Genomic DNA, 20928 nt, shown 5'->3' with positions numbered 1-20928 from the left:
AGCGAGGAAGGAAATGTAAGAAATAGCTGTTTGCTTGGGAGGCTCTCGGAAGGCCTGAAAAATACTTATCTCCCTGACTGGCAGAGCAATGGCTTGAGCGCAATCTGCCTGCCCTGGGGCATCGCTCAGCCAGCGCTGCCGTCCTGCAGCACCCGCGCAGCTGCGTTTCCACTGAAAAGCCTGGTGGCCTTTGCACTAAAAGCATTCCGTGGTACTGAAGTCAAGCAGAGTTCATTTCAGCCACAGTCTAAAATGGAAATGTGGAAACAGCCCCACCGTATGCTGCTTCACTTAGTTTTCACTTTAAGGACCATGGATACCCCACAACCCAGGCGCTCCTTCAGACTGGAAGAGCCCTACTCTGGCAGCTACTTCAGGCTTTTGTGAGAGCTTATTTTTTTCTTTTTAAAAATCCCAACAACTCCTTTCTTTATTACTACACAAGGATTTTGGTTTTGTTTGGGTTTTTTTTAAACACATGGCCTTGGTGTCAGTAAAAGAAAGCCTAAAGGTGCAAATACTAGAAGTTTAAAAGGCAGCGATCCTTTTATTCTCTCAGTCTTCAACGCTTGACAATGACAACACCCAATACTGAAAGGCAGGAGAAATACTGCATGAGGTAAACCAGTCCACCTGTACAACATGAACACTCTTTTTTTTAAAAAAAAAAAGTTATTTTACTGAAAAGGGAGGAGTCTATAGTCCCATAGGCAGAAGAGTGTGACCTGGCTTGCTGTCTAGGGTGGGACCATCTCTACGAGGATCCTATGTAGATTTCCTGGTGCCTAGCAAGCTGGGTGCTCATACACAGCGAGCACTTCAAGGCTCTCTACCCTTGCTTCCTCCTCTCACTTGCAGAAACTCAGGCAAAGTGAACTCCCTGTTCCTCTTCTAAATTTGCCAGGACCAATCCTCTAACCTTTATGTCAGTCAGAAGCCAGACTTCGAGGTCCCCGACTGGTTTCTGAACGAGAAACTGGAACAAATCTGAGCTGCTGTCTCCCCCCAGTGTCCGCATATTTTCTTGTTTACTGCTGCAACTGCGGCACACAGGATACCCAAGGGTTAAAAAAAACCAACCTCCTGTCACCTATCCAGTGATAACGTACATCAAAACTCTATCCTGGTGTGTCAGAGAGAAGATATTGGTTGAGGTTTGGGCATGGATAAGAACTCTTCTTATTTTGGAAACCAGGATCTCAGCCTGCTGTGACACCCATCACAAGCTCTCCGGTTTGTCTATGCTGCACCACTGCTCCAAAGCTAAGAAAAAAAGCAGCCAGGTTGGACCAGATCTGAGGTCTCACACATACAAAGAGGTGTTCTGGTTTGGCTGTACAGGAAAAAAGGTGGTGATGTGGAGGACTTGTGAGGAGACTCTTCACAGCTGCTTTCTCCCCTATTCAAGCCTGAGACAAAAAGAGGTTCCTTGTGTGCATTCCCTGCTTGTACATGTTTGGCAAGGTAGGGCCCCAAGATTTTAAAGGTGGTCTGGTTTGCTTTAGGTGCTACATGGTGTCCAATGGGTGCCCAATTGCTCTGATGGTAAATGGCTTGCTTCAAAGGGAGTTTGTGTACCTTTGATTATGCTTACAGAGCAACTGTACTGAAGGGTACCTCTGCTTTTGGTTTAAAACAGCAACAAAAAGCACTCATTGTTACTACTGGCCTGGAAAGATGTACTTTTGGTTGAGTCTAAATAAATCTAGATCTGGGCCACTCTTCATAGGCAACTGGTGACTACATGGAGCCAAGACACGTCTTACTTTGGGAGCTGGCACAACACAGGTCTGACAATTTCCCACTAAGGCCTGGGCATGTGTCTGAGCTGAACCTCGGTGTGGTTGCTTGGATAGCTGTTTCATGGAGGTGGTTAGCGGGGGCTGCTCTCGCTGAACACCGCAGAGGCATTTCATTACACTGCCATTCAGTTCCACCTTTGCAGACAGATGAGGGCCAAGACTGCACAGGGAAACGGCTGTTTTAGCAATGGCCCTATGTATTCCCCAGCCTGGCAGTCCTGAGGCTGCCACAGCCAGGATTTTGCTCTATCCTGGGCAGGGGTTTCTGCAATACTATATTCCCCAGTCAGCAAGGGACCGTGTGAACAGCGAGATTTTAAAAATCACTGCAGTTCCTGATGAGTAACTCCACCACAGTGAGAGCATCTCCAAGCATCAGCCCTGTCAGCTGCGCACAAACTTAGGTAATACTGCAGTGGTGACCAGAGCGGGTGCCTCAGCCCGCAGCCGCAGGGAGAGGGCAGGAGCGAGCCATCCCAGAGGCCTCCCACGCCCTTTAGGGCTCCCAAGGCTTCTCCAAGGGCCCCTCTACCCCTCCTCTTTCCTCCCCTTCACCTTAACTTCCAGGAGATGCAAGAATTGAGGAAGTCCTTCCTCACTGAAATGTACTTGTTGACGCTGCTACATGTGCCTAAGCCTTTATTTCTATGAAAAAAAATCTGCTCTGTTGATTAACCTACCACGACGAAGTTAACTTATCCTCTGGGATTTGGTGTTACTGCACTTGCAAGAATAGCTAGCAAGAGTAATGAAAACCCTCTCTGCTTCATAGGCCAAGTAGTAAAGCGAGAGCCATACACATTTCTCAGGTCCTGTGCATAGCGAAACAATAAACCTCCCAGCATGAAACCTCCCCAAAGGTGGCACTGATTTGGGTTCATCTAAGGAAGTCCTCCCAGGTTCAGAAGGTGGTTTGAGAAAGGCCACCTGTAAAAGCCGCTCTCCTGGGTTTGTTCATCTGGATTCAGCCAAGGGCCCCCGAGTCTCCGATTTACACCCCTGAAGCAGCTGCACGGAGCCCTCCCCACTACCTTTCATGAACCCTGTACACACCCATGATGGATGCAGAGTGCTTTTCTCTTCAAAACCAGCCACCTCCTTGCAGCTAATCTTTAAAAACAGCCTTCCCTGCAGATACAACTGTAGCATTTGAGTAAGCAGCAAGCAAGACCAGTACTTTTTTTCTTTTTTTTTTACAAAGGATTTCTTTATTGCATAAATAGAGGCTTAGATATTTTGCTGTAGGTATAAAAAGTCGATACATAATTTAAGCAAATGTTACTCTCAAGGGCTTTATTCCTTTGACACATCATCTACAGGAAGGCTTCGTTCTCCCAGGAAAGGAATCCAATGCAAGCTGCCAAGTGTCAGAAAATCTGCAGGGTGGGGAAAACAGCAGTGAGAACAGCGGGCACGATACACTGGCAGCACATGGACTAAATCTGCTTGCCCACGTGGCACGCTGCAATCGGAGCTCATCATGGCTCTGCAGTGCTGACACTGGAGAACATTTTTAGGGTAAGAGAATTCACCCCTTCTCACAAATCCCATTATAGAAAGGCGTGGCTGACAGTCTGAGAGACGGCAGAATTTAGGTAGGACTGGGCTCTGGTGGGAAACACCAAGTGACTGGGCAACTAGGGTATTTTTCTGCAAAATCAGAGTTGGTTTGATGCCAGTCGTTCAACAAAGTCAACCTCAGATGCTGGACCCAGAGGCCTCGTGGGAAGGGCTCGTTCCCCTGGCGCAGCAATCCCTGGGGCTATGGGCTCTGCCAGGCAGAACTCCCTGGGGCCCGATGCTGCACACACAGCGCCGTGGGGTCTGCTCATGACAAGTAGGAGGCTCGCTCGCTTGCAGCGCAGCCCAAATCCCATTGGTTCAGCAGTAAACCCCCATATAACGTACTCTGCCTGTCTTATTCTGCAAAACAGCAAAGAAGTGCTCTCACAGCATTTCCCAGTGGCTGGCTAAACTGATTCAAAACAAGATGTTATTCCCAGAGACAAGTCCTCAATCTGATTGAAACAGGAGACTTAAAACCACCTTTGTTTTTGTTGTTTTCTCTATGTGAATGAACCACTTCATTCTCGTGGTTACTTCCAGGGCCTCATTTCTAGTCACAATTTCCAAACCCTGATGCACAAAACAAAACAGTGACAGGCCTGAAATCAAAACTTGTGAAGGGTTCTAAAAAGTGAAACTCTCTTCATATGTGAGGTGATGACCTCCGAAAGGGAAAGTAAAGTTTCTTATTTTATTAAAGAGTCACGTTACATCTAACTCCCACTGAGCTCACAAAGGGCAGGCAGGAATAGAATTCCCATGTTGCTGCAGAATGAAGAGATGTGAAACAAACCGATACAAAAATCACGGAGCAAACAAGTCAGGGAATATAATCTTAGCACTAGTCAGCACTCATTTTGCTAATGGACTCGATCCAATCAGGCAATGATTGCTTAAACTCTGAGAACAGTGGGAAGGAATTCAGCACACAGGGAACGAAAACACAAAACTTGAAGAACTTTTGTAACCTCCACTTTGGTCTTTTATGCAGAAAGGTGACCATTTTTCTCAGTGCAGTACCTATGGTGGGTGCTACACAGCGTGACCTGTAGCATTTGGGTCAGCTTGGGAAGCTCCATGGCGTGAGATTTGGCACTCCCAGCTACACCAACTTGTCATGTATTTGACTAATATGGAATGGCTGATTCTTTTGTATCTTAACTGACTGCATCATCCTGGCTATCACACCACTCATGCATTTTTTGCCTGTTTAACCATATCTCTAGGCATCAGGTTTTCCTGCTCCATTGGCTGGGATTAAAAATTCCGGGAGATGACAAGCAGAGAAGGAATTCTGTGCTAACATCTCCTAGATCACAAAACATGGTGGCCAATTGTTCTGGTGGCAATCACAGTTCCTACAAAGAACAGGCACGATACGGCTGTGCGAACACGCTGAAGCATCGCAGGAGATAAACACTACAAGAACTCAGATAGTGGTGATAGTTCTAATTGCACAATCCAAATGTACCCAAGCCAAAACATAATGGGATTAATATGTCAATGCCATTATCAAACACCAGGGTGTCAAATAAATTCTGTACCTGAGAGACTCTTCAATCATCCTTCTTTTCCACTTCTGTTTTAAATTTCTGTTCACGTTCCCTCTTCAGTTTCTCTTCAATTTTTTTGCTCTGGTACATTTTTACTCCAGCAAACGCTAAGCAAAGAATCAACGTTTTAGCTGCCAAAATGTACATCAGCAATGGGAAATTCTCCAAAGCCTGAAATGCAAAACAATATTCTTAAGCAGTTACTGGAACACTTGGACAATTAAAAATGAATCTACAGGGATGCTATACAGCTTCCTACAGCAACAGCATTATTCAAAGCAATGGTAATGCTTCTCTGTTCAGGCTTTTTTTTTTTTTCCTGTAGGAAACTTTAAACTAGGCAGATCAACGTCTAGGGGAAAGGATAAAAACAAGCTCACTTCACTCAAGTTTGGATACAAAGCCCCTTTGAACAGGTCTCTGTTGCTTTTCCTTGCTTTACAGAACATTGCAAAGTCTAGAGCTGAGAAGGGGGGAGAACTGAACATCTTAGTATGATTGTAAAAGTGGAAATGCTTCCGAACAATTCTCATAGGAGCAATGAATCTGTGCATACCAGCTATCAGATGTGATCCCCAAAGACACTTTTGTGCTCCTAGAAGTTTTAATCTGTAGTAGTTTTGCAATTAACTTGCCCAGATCTAGAAGGTACAGATAAAGGCCTTTAAACTGGAAGTTTAAAAAAACCACCACAGCCTCAAATGATTCAGTTTCAGGAGTTTTTAGTCCCTGGAACCCCCAAAAGTTCACAACATATTCCAATGTTATGAAAGCAAGATATTGTAAGTGCACATGGTGTGGAAAATAAAATGCAAACAGGTAACACTGTGAACTCAGAATACAAATACAACAGCAGCAGCACAGGCACTTGGTGACAGATTTCAATTCCAGAAGGATGTTGAAGGTAGGTAACTTCCCAGTACACTGTTTCAAAGAGCCATCCAGCCACCAGGATCAGTCTGGTGGTGCACAGTAGGAGCACAGTGCCAGCTCCTCCTTAGGAGCTTCCCAGTATCCCCTGCACCCTTTAGGTGGTCTTTAGCACCTCATAAAGTTGTTTGGCCACTGTCACATGACTGAATTTTAAAAAAGGCTTGCATCCATATCACTTTAGCCTGTCTCCTTAAAGTCCACAAATCAGAGGCTCAAGTGGGGTCCTTTATAATGCTGATGTCTACCAGCTGCCCATTACCTTTCATATCAGGTGACTCCCCTCTAATTTAAAAAAAAATGCACCATTGTCTGTCAACCTCCCTATGTACTAAAAGCAGCAATCTCTTTAAACCACAGTTCTGCAACACTAGAAAGGTAAAGCTGAGGCTTGGGGTTAGCATTGCTGTCTGGATAAATGGTTTGATTTAACATGTTGAAACTGTTAATGCAAGAGATAACTGCTCAAACACTTCTGTATCTTATACATGTACCCTGCAGAGCATTTGTGGCCCTGTTGTAGCTTTATGTGGCTGGGTTCTGATGGAGGACGGGAAGGGCTGCAGGGGTGGCTTCTGCAAGCAGCAGCCAGAAGCTCTCTGCAGGCCTGACAGAGCAAACACCAGCCGGCTCAAGGCCGGACCCACCGCTGACCAAGGCCGAGCCCATCAGTGACGGTCACAGCGCCTCTGGGAATCACATTTAAGAAGTAAAAAATGCTAACAGCTGCTTTTTGCCACCAGAGAAGGGAGTGAAAAGATGTGAGAAACTCTGCAGGCACCAAAGTCAGTGAAGAGGCACGGGGCAGGCACTCCAGGTGCCAGAAAGAAGGATTCCCCTGCAGCCTGTGGAGAAACCCCAATACACTTAAAAGACATAGTGAAAAAAATACCCTCTGGTAACAAAAGGAGCTGTGGAAAGAGCAGCTGGAGAAAAGCATTGAGAGAAGAAACTCAGGAGGAGCAGAGGCAGGCAGAGCAGAGCTCACCTACCAGCTCCATACTCAGGTCTAAAGAGCGAGACCCCAACAGAAGGTACTGTGGCCAGCCTGCAAGGTGGAACCACGTACGGCAAAAAAGGACAGCGATAAGTCCACTGTCCCTCAGGAGCAGAGAGTGCAGTGGTTAAAGAACCTTCACCTATGCAGGGACACCATCACTAAACACAGGATCCACCCAACCACATCTTACAAGCACTTGCCTCAAAGAGCAGACTTCATTGCTTTCTGAGTGTGAAAAACCCTCACCTTCCAGTTAAACGCCACCATCTTGGCTGCGTGGTGATACTGTCCGTCCCACAGCCGGCTGCACCCAGCACCGACGAGCGTCACACTTCTAAAGGCACAGACCAGGGCAGGAGCATCTTGAAGACATGGAAATTAAAAGAGAATTAGCCGATCCGTTTCTACTCAGCATGTCCACCCTGCACCTCTCCAGCCAGCTCGCCTGCTGCACGGCGCCTGCCAGTGTACCGGTGCCACACAGTTCAGGAATGACCTACACAGGCCTCTTTGGAGCTGAGTGACAGGAGCAACACCCATGCTGCTGAAGGACAGGAGTTTGACAAGTCCTGCGCAGCTGCCAGGCTTGCGCAGCGTGGAGGCTGCGCTGCCACTGCAGGCAGCACATCCCGGTTGCTGCCCAACTGAAAACACAACTCTGGCTGCTCACAAAAGCTTGACTGCCTCAGTGATGTTTGAGATGTAGAGGACAGAAGCACACCCAGAAGAGTAATCTTGTGGTTTTTCAGCTCACCTGCCCTGTTCAGAGCCTTAATGCCTAATGAATCCTAGTGTCTAATATAATTTACAAGTTCTCTCTGATTTACTAACAGATTAAATTCTCCATGCAGCCCACAGTAACTCAGAAGCGAAGCAACCACTCACCAGATCCCTTGAATGGTCAACGTACATTTCAGAGCTGAACTTTGGGGCTAAGAAATGTCCAAGGGAATGGTGAAGGTGGCAGCACACAGGCACAGCCTCTGCTTGCTGCTCCACCAGTGCTGACACTGTTTCAGGGTTTCAAATTAAGCATGTTTCCCTGCCTGAACCCCTTGTGGTGTCTCCTGCGTGTGTCACACCAGGGTCACTATCAAAAAGCAGGAGGAACACCTACAGCTTAGTTCAAATTTTCAGCAGCAGCTGGGCTAAGGAAATCACCACCATGCCACAATGGCCACTGCTGACCTTTATTCAGAAACAGGGAGTCAAGTAAATGTTCTTGCAGCTCCCGCGCTGCTCAGCCAGCTTCTTCACAGACGCCCTTAACTCTCCAGCTAGGGCATCCTCTTCTCTCATCTTCCCCTGGCTGCAAAATCCTCGCCCTACAGAGCCCACCCTGGAAACATCCCCATGGAGACACCACCAAGATCAAACTATATGGCAGCAGCAGCTTGGCCAACTTATCATTTGGTATTTACTGTGTTGATCCTGAACTCTGCAGCTCCTTTCTCAAGCTGGTAAAACATCAGGACAGCTGTGAACTAATCAGTCAGTGGCATTTCACCTTCAGAAAAAAAAGGCAGTTTAACTTCTGATGTTTCCTCCAGAATTTCAGTAACCCCGGCCAGATGGTCACAGCAAAAATCCCACATCAGAGCACAGTCAGGTTCTCAGGGCACGGGTCAGATGGCTACACACTTCTCCTTGAAACCCAGGTTACACAAGCCTGGCCTGATCTGAAGGGACTGCACTGCCCAACTGGGATGTCCTCATCTCTGAATGCTGATGTGGGTGGGACCTTCATCAGACAGAGTTTTCACTCTTCTCCTAAATTGCTGTAAATTCAGTCTGAATCAATTTTGCAACATGTTTGTAAAAAGGCAAGAATTCAGCCATTCAAAGACAGGCTAGCATCTGGCACATGATGCTGAAAATGGGGATTTTAGTGATTTTTTTTATGTACAGAGAAAGTTTTACAGTCAGCAAACATTATGCGAGCCCATCTGTGGGGTCTGATTGCAGGGTACTGTCCCACCAGCAAGAAGCAGCAGCATCTGATGAGTATCCCAGCGTGTGCTCCCGTGAACGCTCCTTGCTGCCAGTCGACTGCTCAAGCATTCAGCGCAACACTCCTGTAACACTCCCGCTCTGCTGAGACACCAGCCTGAATCTGCCTCAACTGTGTAACCCCCAGGAGCAGCTGTGCTGAAGTCACAGAGGATGGGAAGGGAAGAAATTCTCCCTGTGTTCTGAAGGGTGGTGTTCTGATCCAAAACGTTTCCTACGAGAGCTGACACTTCTGGTGGCCTGTCCTCGCGGTGTCATCTGTGTTTGGAACTGAGCAGGTAAGTGGGGAAGCCACCACTCCACTCTCTCCGTGTTGCATCCCACACCTGCTGTGACACCAGCCTCCAGTGGTCAAGCACTTGTCCCCATTTGTCTTTTGACTCTTCCAGTCCCCACCTTAAATTATTAAACACAGCTGAAACTCCGGGAAAGGAAAAAAAAAAGGTGGAGCTGGGGCACAGTGCAGGGAGAAGTGGGAAGAGGAGAGAGGAAGGCAGGATTCACTTCGCATTTGAAAAGCAACCTTTGTTAGCACTGAGGTCGTTGGTTCAAAAGCAAAGAGCTCAGACACTGTACTTTCAAGGTTGTGGTATCTTAAAAGCACGCTGGCAAATAAACAGCTGAAGTTTCATGTTTGCCTTTTCAGGGGCAGATAAGGCAGATAGGAGTTCAGACCAGATCCACAGCCAGGCATTGTTCATTCCCCAGGAAAATACAAGCTCCCTTAACAAACACAGCGCTACTGGCAACAGAGACTGGGCCCCACAGAAGGTCACTATTACCTTCACTCACGAGCAAGGAGGTCTCGTGTTGAGCCACGTGAGAAAGAAACAGGAGCACTAGCCCCTGCCTGTAGCCCTGCCAGAGACTGTGACAGATGCTCCTTAAGCCATCCATCACTCACAGGCTCCTATGCAGGGCAGGGATAAAATGACATCACTCTCACACGTATCAGTGGCCGCCTTCACTGTGATTGCACCTCACAATCACTAGCCCATTTTCACTCCAACCGCCCCTGTGAAGCAGATCAAACTACTGCAGATAGGAAGAGTGTCTGCCCATACAACACACCTCAGCGCTGCACTGGCAATCCTCCGTTAGCTCCAAGTGCTGAAACGTTTTCTGAGTCCAGAGCAGAGAGTCACCAATGCAGCCCTCAAGGCTTGTGTCCTCAGCAGAGCTAAAGAACTCTCAGGGAGGGCTGCACCAAGTCCCAGAGCTAGTCTTCAGCAGATACCAGCCCCAGGATTTCTGCACAACGCTGTGTTGTGCAACACAGACCACCCCAGACAAAGGAGTTGAGCCCCAGTCAGATGGGAAGTCTGTGGTGGAGTACAGAATTGAATCCAGGTCTCTCAGCCACTGAATTACAGCTCCAGTCCACCACAGCAACCACATCACAGCCCAGCCACTCACACCATTGTTTGCTTGTGCAGCAGCAGAGTATCAACTGGCTTGCACGCACCAGAAAACGTCCACACAGGCATCTGGGTACTCACAAACCCACTTGAGTTGTCTTGGCTGAAAGTCTTACTCAGCCTGCCAATACCTCCATCAAGTAAATGGGACTGGAGATATTCTTTTGTCTACTGGGGATTTCTGAGCAATTCCATTTTATCCACTTTGTGCAAAGCTATAAAAGACACCAGCCTCAGAAAGCAGCGAGCTACTATGGTGATATGACTCTATTTAAAATGGAGTGATGGCTGCATATGTCCTGAGACAGAAAAGGGGTTTCGTTCCACCTCTTTCTTGTTGCTGCTTTCTTTAATGCACGGATTTCAGGAAGAAAAACATATGCTTCCCACCTGGACAGTCACTGGAGGACTCATCATTGCACGTGACCTGCTGTGTCACGCGTCAAGCTGAGCATCTGCAAGACAAGCCTCCTCAAAAAAAGACTACTGGATCATGGGAAAACATAGTAATATGGTAAAGGCCACAGGGTGCAGGGAAACACAGTGGATGCAACTGTGAGCCAGAGCTGTTGCACTAAGAATCCATCACAAAACACTGCCACAAGATACAGTGATTATATTAAAACAGAAGCACTCTCAGACCTGTGTACATTTACAACCTATATGTGTAGGCAGGTCAAGGCATCAAGGCATCACACCATAAGACCCTTGTAGCCACTCAGTTTATACTAGTGTCACTGAAAAACAAATTCCTGAACTAACACCAACTCAGGAAACATAAAAAATACAAAGCCATGTAAGATCTCCATACCTGAAGAAGCAGAAATTAAAATATCAGTGATTCCTCTGCCAGCAGCTCACATGCTCCAAACTCTAGAAAACAAGAACAGAGCAGATGAGATGTATCAGCCATAGTGACTGGATTAAAACCAAATCAAATCAACCCCCAAAATGTCAGTAGCACATCGGACTCTTTTACTGTGGGTCCCAGGGCACCCTTTCAAGCCATGTCCCAGTGTCCCTGCAAGCTGCAGGCCTTCCTTTGTCTGCTGGGCTGGCAGCCTCTGCCGCCTCCTCCATTCCAACCACAGCTCTGCCCTGGTCCAGGTCACTTCCTGCTCCCTGCAGCACCAGTGCCCAGCACAGCCAGCAACCAACATGCATGCTTAAGGAAACCAAACTTTTTGTCAACAAATACTAACTTCAGATCCTGCTTTCTTATTGGCTTCATTTTTTTTTTCTTTACAAAACACCACAACCCGGCAGATTCATACCCAGTAAAGCCCACTTCCAGGCAGCAGGGTATCCTACCCCACAGCAACACACCAGCAGGCAGCTGAACCAGGCCTGCCTGTGGCATAGAGCCACAGCGTCTCCCCAGCAGCATTTAAACCGCACCTCGGCCGAGAGGTGGGGACTTTCTGCTGCCCGGGGCTCATGGCGGGGAGTGGGGTGGGGGTGGGGGGTCCAGGCAGGTGGGCAAGGTGGATGGCAGGCAGCCAGCCAGGGGAAGGCAGGACGATAGGCAAGGGGGGTAGGTAGGCAGGAGAGCAAGAAGGTGGGCTGGAGAACGGGCAAAGGAAGGTGTGGTGGTCAGCAGCAGGCAGAAAGGCGAGCAGGAGAAAGCTGAAGGGATCTGAGGGTTCCGGGGCTGGCAGGCCGGAGGGAGGGCTGCCGCGTAGGCAGAGCAGGCCGGGTCGGAGCGGGCACGGGGGGCCCCGCTCCTGCCGGATCTCGCCCCCGCCAGCCGCCTTCCCCCGCGCCGCGGGCAGCCGCGCAAGGAGGGGTGTGGGGGAAGGCCCAGGAAACGCGTCTCCTACCTCACGGGGCGGCCATGGCTCTGGGCGGGAGGGTGCGACAAACTACATCTCCCAGGAGCGACAGCGGCAGGGCCCGGCGGGGCAGGGCCCGGCGGAGCGACCGCATCGCCTCGCCCCGAGCGGCTCTGCCGCAAACCGCTGTGTTCCAGCTGCCGCCTGAGGCGGGAGCAGAACGTAGTCCCCGGTTCTTAAAAAAAAAAAAATTCTAAAAAATGAATTCTGAGGTCAAGCAATTCCCACATATACCGGGGGTGTAGATCCGAGGGCAAAGTAAGAGAGGTCTCTGTCCTCAGCCTTGCGGTGCATTCCTGCCTCACAGCCTACTGCTTGCCACCGGGGCCGGCGCCGGGTCGGAGGTGGGAGCCACTGCCAGGTTTTAGAACCACAGAACCACGGAATGCTTTGGGTTGGAAGGGACCTCAAAGATCACCTAGTTCCACCCCCCTGCCATGGGCAGGGACACCCTCACTAGAGCAGGTTGCCCAAAGCCTCATCCAACCTGGCCTTAAACACCTCCAGGAATGGGGCCCCCACAGCCTCTCTGGGCAGCCTGTGCCAGCTCTTCACTACCCGCACAGTAAAAAATTTCTTCCTAACATCTAACCTAAACCTACCCTCTGTCAGCTTCAAGCCCTTGTCCTATCACTACACTCCCTGGTGAACATTCCCTCTCTCACTTTCCTGTAGGACCTCTTTCAGTATTGGTACACCTCAATTATGTCACCCCAGCAGCCTTCTCTTCTCCAGGCTGAACAAGCCCAACTCTCACATACTGACTTTATAGGAGAGGTGCTCCAGCCCCCTGATCATCTTTGTCGTCCTCCTCTGGACTCGCTCCAACAGCTCTACACCTTTCCTATACGGGGGGCGTAGTACTCCAGGTGTGGTCTCATGAGAGCAGAGCAGAGGGTCAGAATCACCACTGCTGGTCATGCTGTTCTTGATGCAGCCCAGGACACGGTTGTCCTGAGCTGCTAGTGCACACTGCTGGATCATGTTGAGTTTGTCATCGATTGGCACCCCAAGTCTTTCTCCTCAGGGCTGCACTCAGTCCACTCTGCGCCCATCCTGTAGTTGTGCTTGGGATTGAGCCAACCCACATGCAGGACCTTGCACTTGGCCCTGCTGAATTTCATGCAGTCCGCATGAAGTTTTGATGGGGAGCAGGGCCTGACCAGGCCAGTCAGTTGTTAGGGATGTTGGTGCTCCAAGCACCAAGCTCATGCACAAGCTCTCCCGGGGTGCTCCTCTTGAGTTTATCTTGCCAAAAAGGGACTCTCCGTGACTACTGTAGCCACAGCACCTGGCCCAGGTGGGGAGGTCCTGTGGCCTGGGCATGGAGCACAGCTGTGGTAGGAGCAGGGGAGCTGGTTGAGGTTATTCAAAGGCTTACAATTGCACCAGCAAAAGATACATCTGGAGCAGCCGCTGTGCCACATCCCCAGACCAATCTCCAAAACAAGCCAAAGCTTCCCAGCAAAAGAAGCCCTTTTCTTTTTCACTTCTTTTTAACATGAGCAAAACAAAATTGTCAGAAATGCAGCGCCAGACGTGGCTGAAATGTTTCAGCCAAAACTTTCTAAAAACAAACAAGCCCACACGATAGATGGCAGGCATGGGGACTTGAGCTTAAGCAACCTAAGTCTGGCAACATGAATAGAAGTTAAACCCAGAGTCTTACAAAATGGAACATGTTTTAATACTAGAAGTGTCAACATTATTTCTAATTATTCAGTGAGAGCCAGTGTTGTGATACTTCAGCAGCTAGGAGAAGACAAGTCCATTTCCCAGCCAGTGGAAAACAGTACCTGCCATGGGAATCCCTCAGGAAGCATGGCAGTGGGACAGCCTTGGTAAACTGGGTATAGAAATCCCTTCTCTGAAAGCCAGAAAGTGGGATCGCAGGGATCACAGGTTTACACTGAGCCCTGGCTGACAGGATGTAACCAGTGCGTCCATCACTCATCTTGCATCCCTGGTAGACAGATTGCTCTGGGGAGCCAATTTGCTGCAGAAGAGATGGCTTGGCCAGCTATAGACTTGAAAACAGGTGCTGAACCTCTGGAAGCTGCCATGGACAACCAGGACATGCTGCTAGATCAGACTTCTAGTTCAGCAGCTCTTTTACTATGAAATAGGCCTTGTCAGAAGGCCATGAGTCAGTCTTTACTGCTAATGAATAATGAAATCAAAATGGGAGCCAGCTCATTAAAAAACCTGTTTGGAATGAATGTGTGTAGGTATAGGTTACCTCCTGTGATTCATACCGTAACACATTGCTTGGTTAAGAGATGGAGATTTTGATATTTGACTGTGCATTTTCAAGTTATTTTTAAGATGGGCTTAAGTCATACAGTTTGCATCTAAATCAGCACTTTTGACCACTAATTCACAGTTACTGTGAGGTGGGAGCATCCAGATCTGCTGCTGGATTTAAAAAAATGCTAAAACTATAAAAATAAAGATCGAGTTTCTTATTCTGTTGGTTTTATTTTCCTGAAGAACAGAATATCAAAGCAAAGCACAATTATGCATTTTTCTTCGGTGTTCTCCGGGCAGCTGTGCCAGAGTCCTCATGGGAAAACAGAAATGTCGAACTCCTCAGCACTGTATTCCACACTGACCTGTCTGTTAATTTCATGAAGGGTTTCACAGCTATGTGCAATTCCGGTGAGTTCCCTACTTGTAGCTTTCTGGTTTCCTCATTCCCGGTGTTTCCAGAAAGTCAAGGTGATCCGGGGGTTTTGTCCTTTGCACCCAAGTTTTCATGGATCACACACTTGAGGTCTTCTCGATTCAGAACCTGGCTTTTATACTTCTCGCCCCAGTCTTCAACGATGTACTGATGGTAGGGGTCGTTGGAGTGCTCTCGCCTCTTCGATTTCACCGTACTTACCAGGATGGCCACAATAATGAAGGAGAACATCCCGATCATCACCATCAAATACAGGATGACATAGTCGAAGTTTTCAGCGTTCACCTTGGCCTGCAGCTTATTGGCTGCCTCCGTCATGTTTTTCCGCCAGCCGTTCATGTAGGTGAGAAAGGTTTCCTTGAAAATATCTTCCACTGCCCAAGTGAAGTTCCGCATTTCAGCCATCCTGGCAAGTTAGGGCTATGAAAGACCACACGATACGTATTGTAAACAGTTACATTGGCTTCTTTTGCTCACATTAGGGCAATTAAATAAGAACCCCTGCCACTTGCCGGTGCGGATGTAGTACTAATTTCAGATCTGCTGAGAATCCCCATCTCTGAGTGGTTCAGTATGTTCAGACACCCAAGGAGGTCTGACTGCTCCCCTCACTCAGGTCATTTCTGGTCTGTGGGAAGCCAAATACCTGTTGGTGAAATCCAATGAGCGTGGTCCCTCATGACCCAGAGGTTGAGGGACACTGCCTTTCCTACTGAGGCAGTAGCTCTCACGAAGCTTGGAGAAAAGCCACTGTCCTAATCTGCCTTCCCCACAAAAAGGGGAGGGTGTGTGACCGCATTGCAGCCTGCTAGCCTGCAAAAAGCAAAGGAATTCTGCAGGATTTCAGTCTGATGCTCCGGTATTACACTTGTCCTTCACTGCTTCATGCCAGCAAAGCCCTACAACACATGTCAAAGCTTCCACAAAACCTCAATCTCTCTGCAGTCTTCAAGCAGTGATGAGCTTATGGCAGCCAATGGTAAGGGGTGGTGAGATTTCATCACTAAGAAAAAATCACAGTGTATTTTGAACTCAAGTTCAGCAGCCTACCTTCCTCTGCTTGTCGGACCAGCCTTGCGATCGATATCCGTGTGCACAGAACAGGCATATGCACCCACAGAAGGACACGAGTGTGCACACATGTAGGTCTCTCTGCAATTTATGTTCTCACAGACATTCACACACAGGGGAGAAAGGCCATCTAATGAAAGGAAGGAAGCTACAAGCAAATACAAATACAAACTGCCTTGAAACTGCTGCGTGTAAAGCCTCTCTGCTTTTTCTTTGATTCGGAACAAAAAGCCCTGTGCTTGTTCGATCAGAAATAAAGAATTACCCGCAGAAACTTACCTTTCCTGTGCTCTTCTGTAATGAAAGTCACGCTAACACCCAGGATTTGAAAATTCCACTGGATAGTACAGTGATAGACTCAAAAGGAGCAGAGATATCTTACACTTTAAGTAGCCTCCAGCCCGCCCAAAGCTATAAGCAGTTGTCTGTTAAGTAAGTGGCTTGCACTGCACACTTCATGTTTATATTAAATGAAATACTAAATCTAATCTCACCTGGAAAGTCAAATATTGGCTGACAGCTTACATCAGTCATCCTGTCAGATGCTGAGTACTACTCTTTGTCCTTATTACTGCATTTCATATATTGTAAAAGAACACTGCTGTGCTTTCCTAGGGGTAAACATTGATGCAGTTCAATCTTTGTTGACTCAGACTGGAAGAGTGAAGATGAGCTCTGCAAAATAGTGATAATGGTGATGATGATGATGATTAATAATAATAATAATTCCCTTGATTGATATGGGCATGAGAGGCTGAGCACTGAGCAGGCAGTGTAAAAGGCCTGCCAGCCTTTAATGCTGGTGAGTGCCCATGGTTTGCCTTTCCTTTTCTCCTCCCCCCAGGATCATGCTTGTTAGTGACCAACCCCCCTGTGAAGCCCTTGCTGTGAGGAGCAGGTCCTCATACACAGCCAGGACTAGCTTGTCTGAACTCTGCTCTGTGTGCATCTCACTTGTGACCTGGAGCAGGAAAAGACAAAAACTTACTTAAAAAAAAGAAAAAAAGGCAGAATTGATTAATGTTGATTTTATTTCTAGCAAATGGCACGTGCTGACACCTAACTGAAACACTCTGAGTCACACCTTAGAAAATAGCAACGTGCTCAGTGAAATGAGACAAGTTTGGTTTTAGTCAGCAGCGGTTCCTGGCCATGATGGGGACGTCCAAGGGAGAGGGATTAAGGTGGGATTGTGGTGCAAAGTGCTCCATCAGAAGAGGGGTGGCCAGCAGGGACAGGGAGGTGATTGTCCCTCTCTACTTTGCCCTCATGAGACCCCACCTGGAGTTCTGTGTCCAGGTCTGGGGCCCACAATACAAGAAAGATGTGGAACTGTTGGCGAGGGTTCAGAGGAGGGTCATGAAGATGATTAGAGGGCTGGAGCACCTCCCCTATGAAGAGAGGCTGGGGGAGCTGGGCTTGTTCTGCCTGGAGAAGAGAAGGCTAAGGGGGAACCTCATTGAAGCCTTCCAGTACCTGAAGGGAGCATACAAACAGGAGGGGAATCAACTTTTTAAAAGGGTAGACAATGGCAGGACAAGGGGGGATGGATTAAAACTAAAGGAGGGAAGGTTTAAATTAGACAGTAGGGGGAAGCTTTTACAGAGAGAGTGGTGAGGTGCTGGAACAGGCTGCCCAGAGAGGTGGTGGATGCCCCATCCCTGGAAGTGTTCAAGGCCAGGTTGGATGGGGCCCTGGGCAACCTTGTGTAGATCCAGGCCTGGAGGTTGGTGTCCCTGCCTGTGGCAGGGGGGTTGGAGCTCTATGATCCTTGTGGTCCCTTCCAACCCAGACCATTCTATGATTCTATGATAAGCACATGGGCTGTGACCGACTTCCTATAAAAAATATTTTCATTTTACAGGTAGCCCTGCCTAAACAATCTACAGAGAAAGCCATTTCTCAGGTAGCTCTGCTTTGAGGAGGACAAAGCAAACATGGACTACCGCTGAATCGACAGCGCACATCAGAAAACGATGCACTCTCCATACGGAACAGCGTTAATCCCTGAGGAAGCCCTGCTAGTGCCGTGCTGCTGACATTGTCATGGTTACTGCTATCATTTCTTCTGGATGAGTTTCTGTGTGTGAACACCTCCCAGCACGGGGGCGAGCTGCTGGCAGCATTTCCTCTCTGATCTCACGCTCCGCTCTGGCAGTTTCCCACGTGCCCTCGGCTCGGCCCCGTAAGTCGAGGTAGCTGGCAAGCTGCTTCTCTTTGCTTTGATGAAACCCATAAGGCAGAGGGACCATGGCAAGTCCAACCTCCTGCACTGGGCAGCCAGAGATGCACCTCAGCTGCGTCCTGGCTGGATACAGTCCCTCAGAGCCAACAGCATGCTGTTAGTGGGTCTCCCAAATGCAGGGCTGTAAAGCCTGGCTATGGAAGCAATGCCCTGGACTGCCAGTTCCTGGGTGAAGGGACTTACCTCTCTATCAACCAATCTTTTCTGTCATCTGCTGTCAGCCAGTCCTGTTTGGTCAATGCTCTCAGGCATTACACTGACGCGTACACTCACACACACACACACACACACACACACGCGCGCGCAGACCTCCATATATAAAAGATGCATATGTTGTTAAGCAGAGATGAAATTCAACTGCCAGCTCTGGTCTCAGACACACTGGAGGAGTCCTTGAATAATCCTGCTCTGCCACAGGTCCCCATGAAGGTCACATTTGCTCAGGGTTTGTTTAATCTTTATAGCAATGAGGTGCTGAAGGACAAGCAGCGTGGAACTGGTTAAAAAGAAGGAGGGGCAGCCAAATGTCCTGGGCAGAAAAGGTGATTGCATTAATATTTCACTTCATATTTGTCTCCCAAATGGGGAGCAAAATTAAGGTAAGAACAGCTGGTTGAGCTTGCTGTCTTTACCCCAAGAATGGCTAGGTCATGGCTATCGGGGAGAGTCACAGTTAGTGACTGGAAAAAGTTAAATGTCATGCTCAGCCTTGAGAAGGGCAGTGAAGACCCAGGGAGCTGAAGGATGATCAAACAGACCACAAACCATGTGATGATTAAGTGACAAATCCTTCTGGAAGCCATTATCTGGCATGTAAAGAACTAAAGGTGATTTGAAACAGCCAGTGGAAATTTACCAAGAGCAAATTGTGCCTGATCAAGCTGATTGCTTTTGTTGCAAGATGGTGGGATGGAGTGGATGAAAGCAGATGGGTAGTGGTGGTTTACCTCCACTTTAGCAATGTTTCAGCATGGTCCCTCATAATATCCTTGTAGCCAGACTGGAGAGATACATTACAGATGTGTGGACTCCAGATCTAGCTGGACCACAGCAATATGCAAGAGAGTAAATGGGAGCCCATAGCAGCTCTGGATGCTGGGCTTTATGTGAGAACCAAGGAGATTCGTGCTTTTACACCCATCAGCCAGCTCCATCGCAGCAACTGACCCGTCACTGGTGAGACAGCACTGTGGCAACATCTGCTCTTGCCTCCCAGGTGCTGTGCAGCAGGTGGCAGGGTGCTGTCAGCAGCAGGAGGTACATGCCATGTAAACACTCACAGTATTTAACAATTCGTATAAACAGCACTACTGTTTATACTACTGTTGGAGGTCTTTTCACACATAGCAGCCCTGCAGTCTTGAGAGCACCATTTGAGGAAAACCATTTTCTTTTTGGATATATGGTAGGCTCAGAACTGAATGATGTTTGATTGTTCATAGTCCTCATGGCTGATAAACCTTTGGTGACTGTTTAGTGATGTCTTCATTTGTTGACTGCTTTCCAAACCCCTTGTTACTCTTCCTGGTAAGAAGGTGAAGAAGGCAGTGGACATACTGAAGATCGTGTGACTAGACCCAGAGCTCATAGGAGGGTTTATGTGAGTTCATTAGCAATTCATCTCTCCCAACATTTTGCAATATCTGTTGCAAACGCATCAAGGGATACTCACAAAGAAATACAAATATGCGTACACAGGACATACTTAGATCGGTATCTATAGGACTGGAATGGGGTGCTCAATTTTCTGTGTTTCCTGTAGAAGATAGGATTAACAGAAGATTGTCACTGGTAGTGACCTTCTTTCCCCAGACATTTTCCTTCACAGGAGCTTCCAGTATATACGGTCATTTTGGGGTTTTTTTCAGTCCTCCTTCAGTCGTTTCCCGTATTCCCTGCAATAAACAGACAATCTTTACCCTTTGTTTTAAATCAGCAGCTGATGTGTTTATACACAGCTTCTGCTGTTTCCTTTCCCCTTCCTTTAAAGTAAGGAAATTAACCATACATAATTCATGAATTATAGGGTTCATTAATTTTATAGGATTAATTATTAGAAGGAAAAGAATATAGCTGTTAAATCTGGTTATTGGAGAAGCATGTACCTATGTAATTTTCCTTCAGTATTAATTCTGCTCTGGTTAAGTCATGATATTGTACTATTCACTGTGCCTTTCAGACTTCAAACCTTTGTATACACAGACTTAACCCACAATCTTCTCGGCCTTTTAACTACTGATACGCTATACTGCTAACTACTGATACTTAGAGTGCTGATAGCATTTAATTAGTTTCCCCATTGCTTTAAACTTTTTACCTTCTTGATAGCCCTCCTAGATTCCTTCTGGTATTCATTCATTTGCTTAAAAGAGCATTTGTGAAGTCGCTGGTTCTGTCCCTGGCTCCTGCTTTTCACCTTGCTGTCTGTTAGCGGATCACCCTGCAAGACAAAAAGACCTACCAAGGCCATTAGGTTTTTATAGTTTGGCTTTAACTATGACTGTTAAAACTTTTCCTCTTGAGATTACTCAAGATTACCTCTATTAAGTTTGAACTCTTTATTTATGGTGCTTGTTCTTTACAATCCATTTTTTACTACATCTTGGGATGTTTTCCAATTCCTTCTGGATTTTCATAACAGTGTTGGTAATTAAAGATACTGTCTGTTGGGGTTTTGTTTGTTTGTCTGTTTGTTTTGCAGCTGTGCTTCTGGGTCTCACCTTGTTTCTTGCACTCCTGTGCTGAGACTCTGCAGTGGATCAGCATGTATAAGCTACTCCCTCTGCAAAGCTTCAGACTTCCATCTCTTGAACAGTTA

General features: G+C 47.6%; 1 protein-coding gene and 1 long non-coding RNA gene across 2 annotated transcripts; both read right to left on the bottom strand.

The window, feature by feature from the left end:
• Positions 1–7129: 7129 nt before the first annotated feature.
• Positions 7130–12174, bottom strand: LOC311189022. Its single transcript, XR_014617147.1, has 3 exons — positions 12100–12174; positions 11091–11152; positions 7130–7213 (listed from the first exon to the last, which is right to left on the bottom strand). It is a non-coding gene; the product is annotated as an uncharacterized lncRNA (long non-coding RNA).
• Positions 12175–14575: 2401 nt separating this feature from the next.
• Positions 14576–15199, bottom strand: KCNE2 (potassium voltage-gated channel subfamily E regulatory subunit 2; the record flags this gene model as incomplete). The annotated part of the gene is made up of 1 exon (XM_084277918.1): positions 14576–15199. One exon carries the CDS (start codon positions 15197–15199, stop codon positions 14825–14827), a length of 375 nt encoding a protein of 124 aa, XP_084134044.1. The 3' UTR covers positions 14576–14824.
• Positions 15200–20928: the final 5729 nt, after the last annotated feature.

This window comes from Gallinula chloropus (assembly GCF_964237585.1).
Source record: "Gallinula chloropus genome assembly, chromosome: 1".
Lineage (NCBI taxonomy): Eukaryota > Metazoa > Chordata > Aves > Gruiformes > Rallidae > Gallinula > Gallinula chloropus.
Note: the sequence above shows the minus strand (reverse complement) of the source record. Positions and strands in the feature narration are given on the sequence as shown.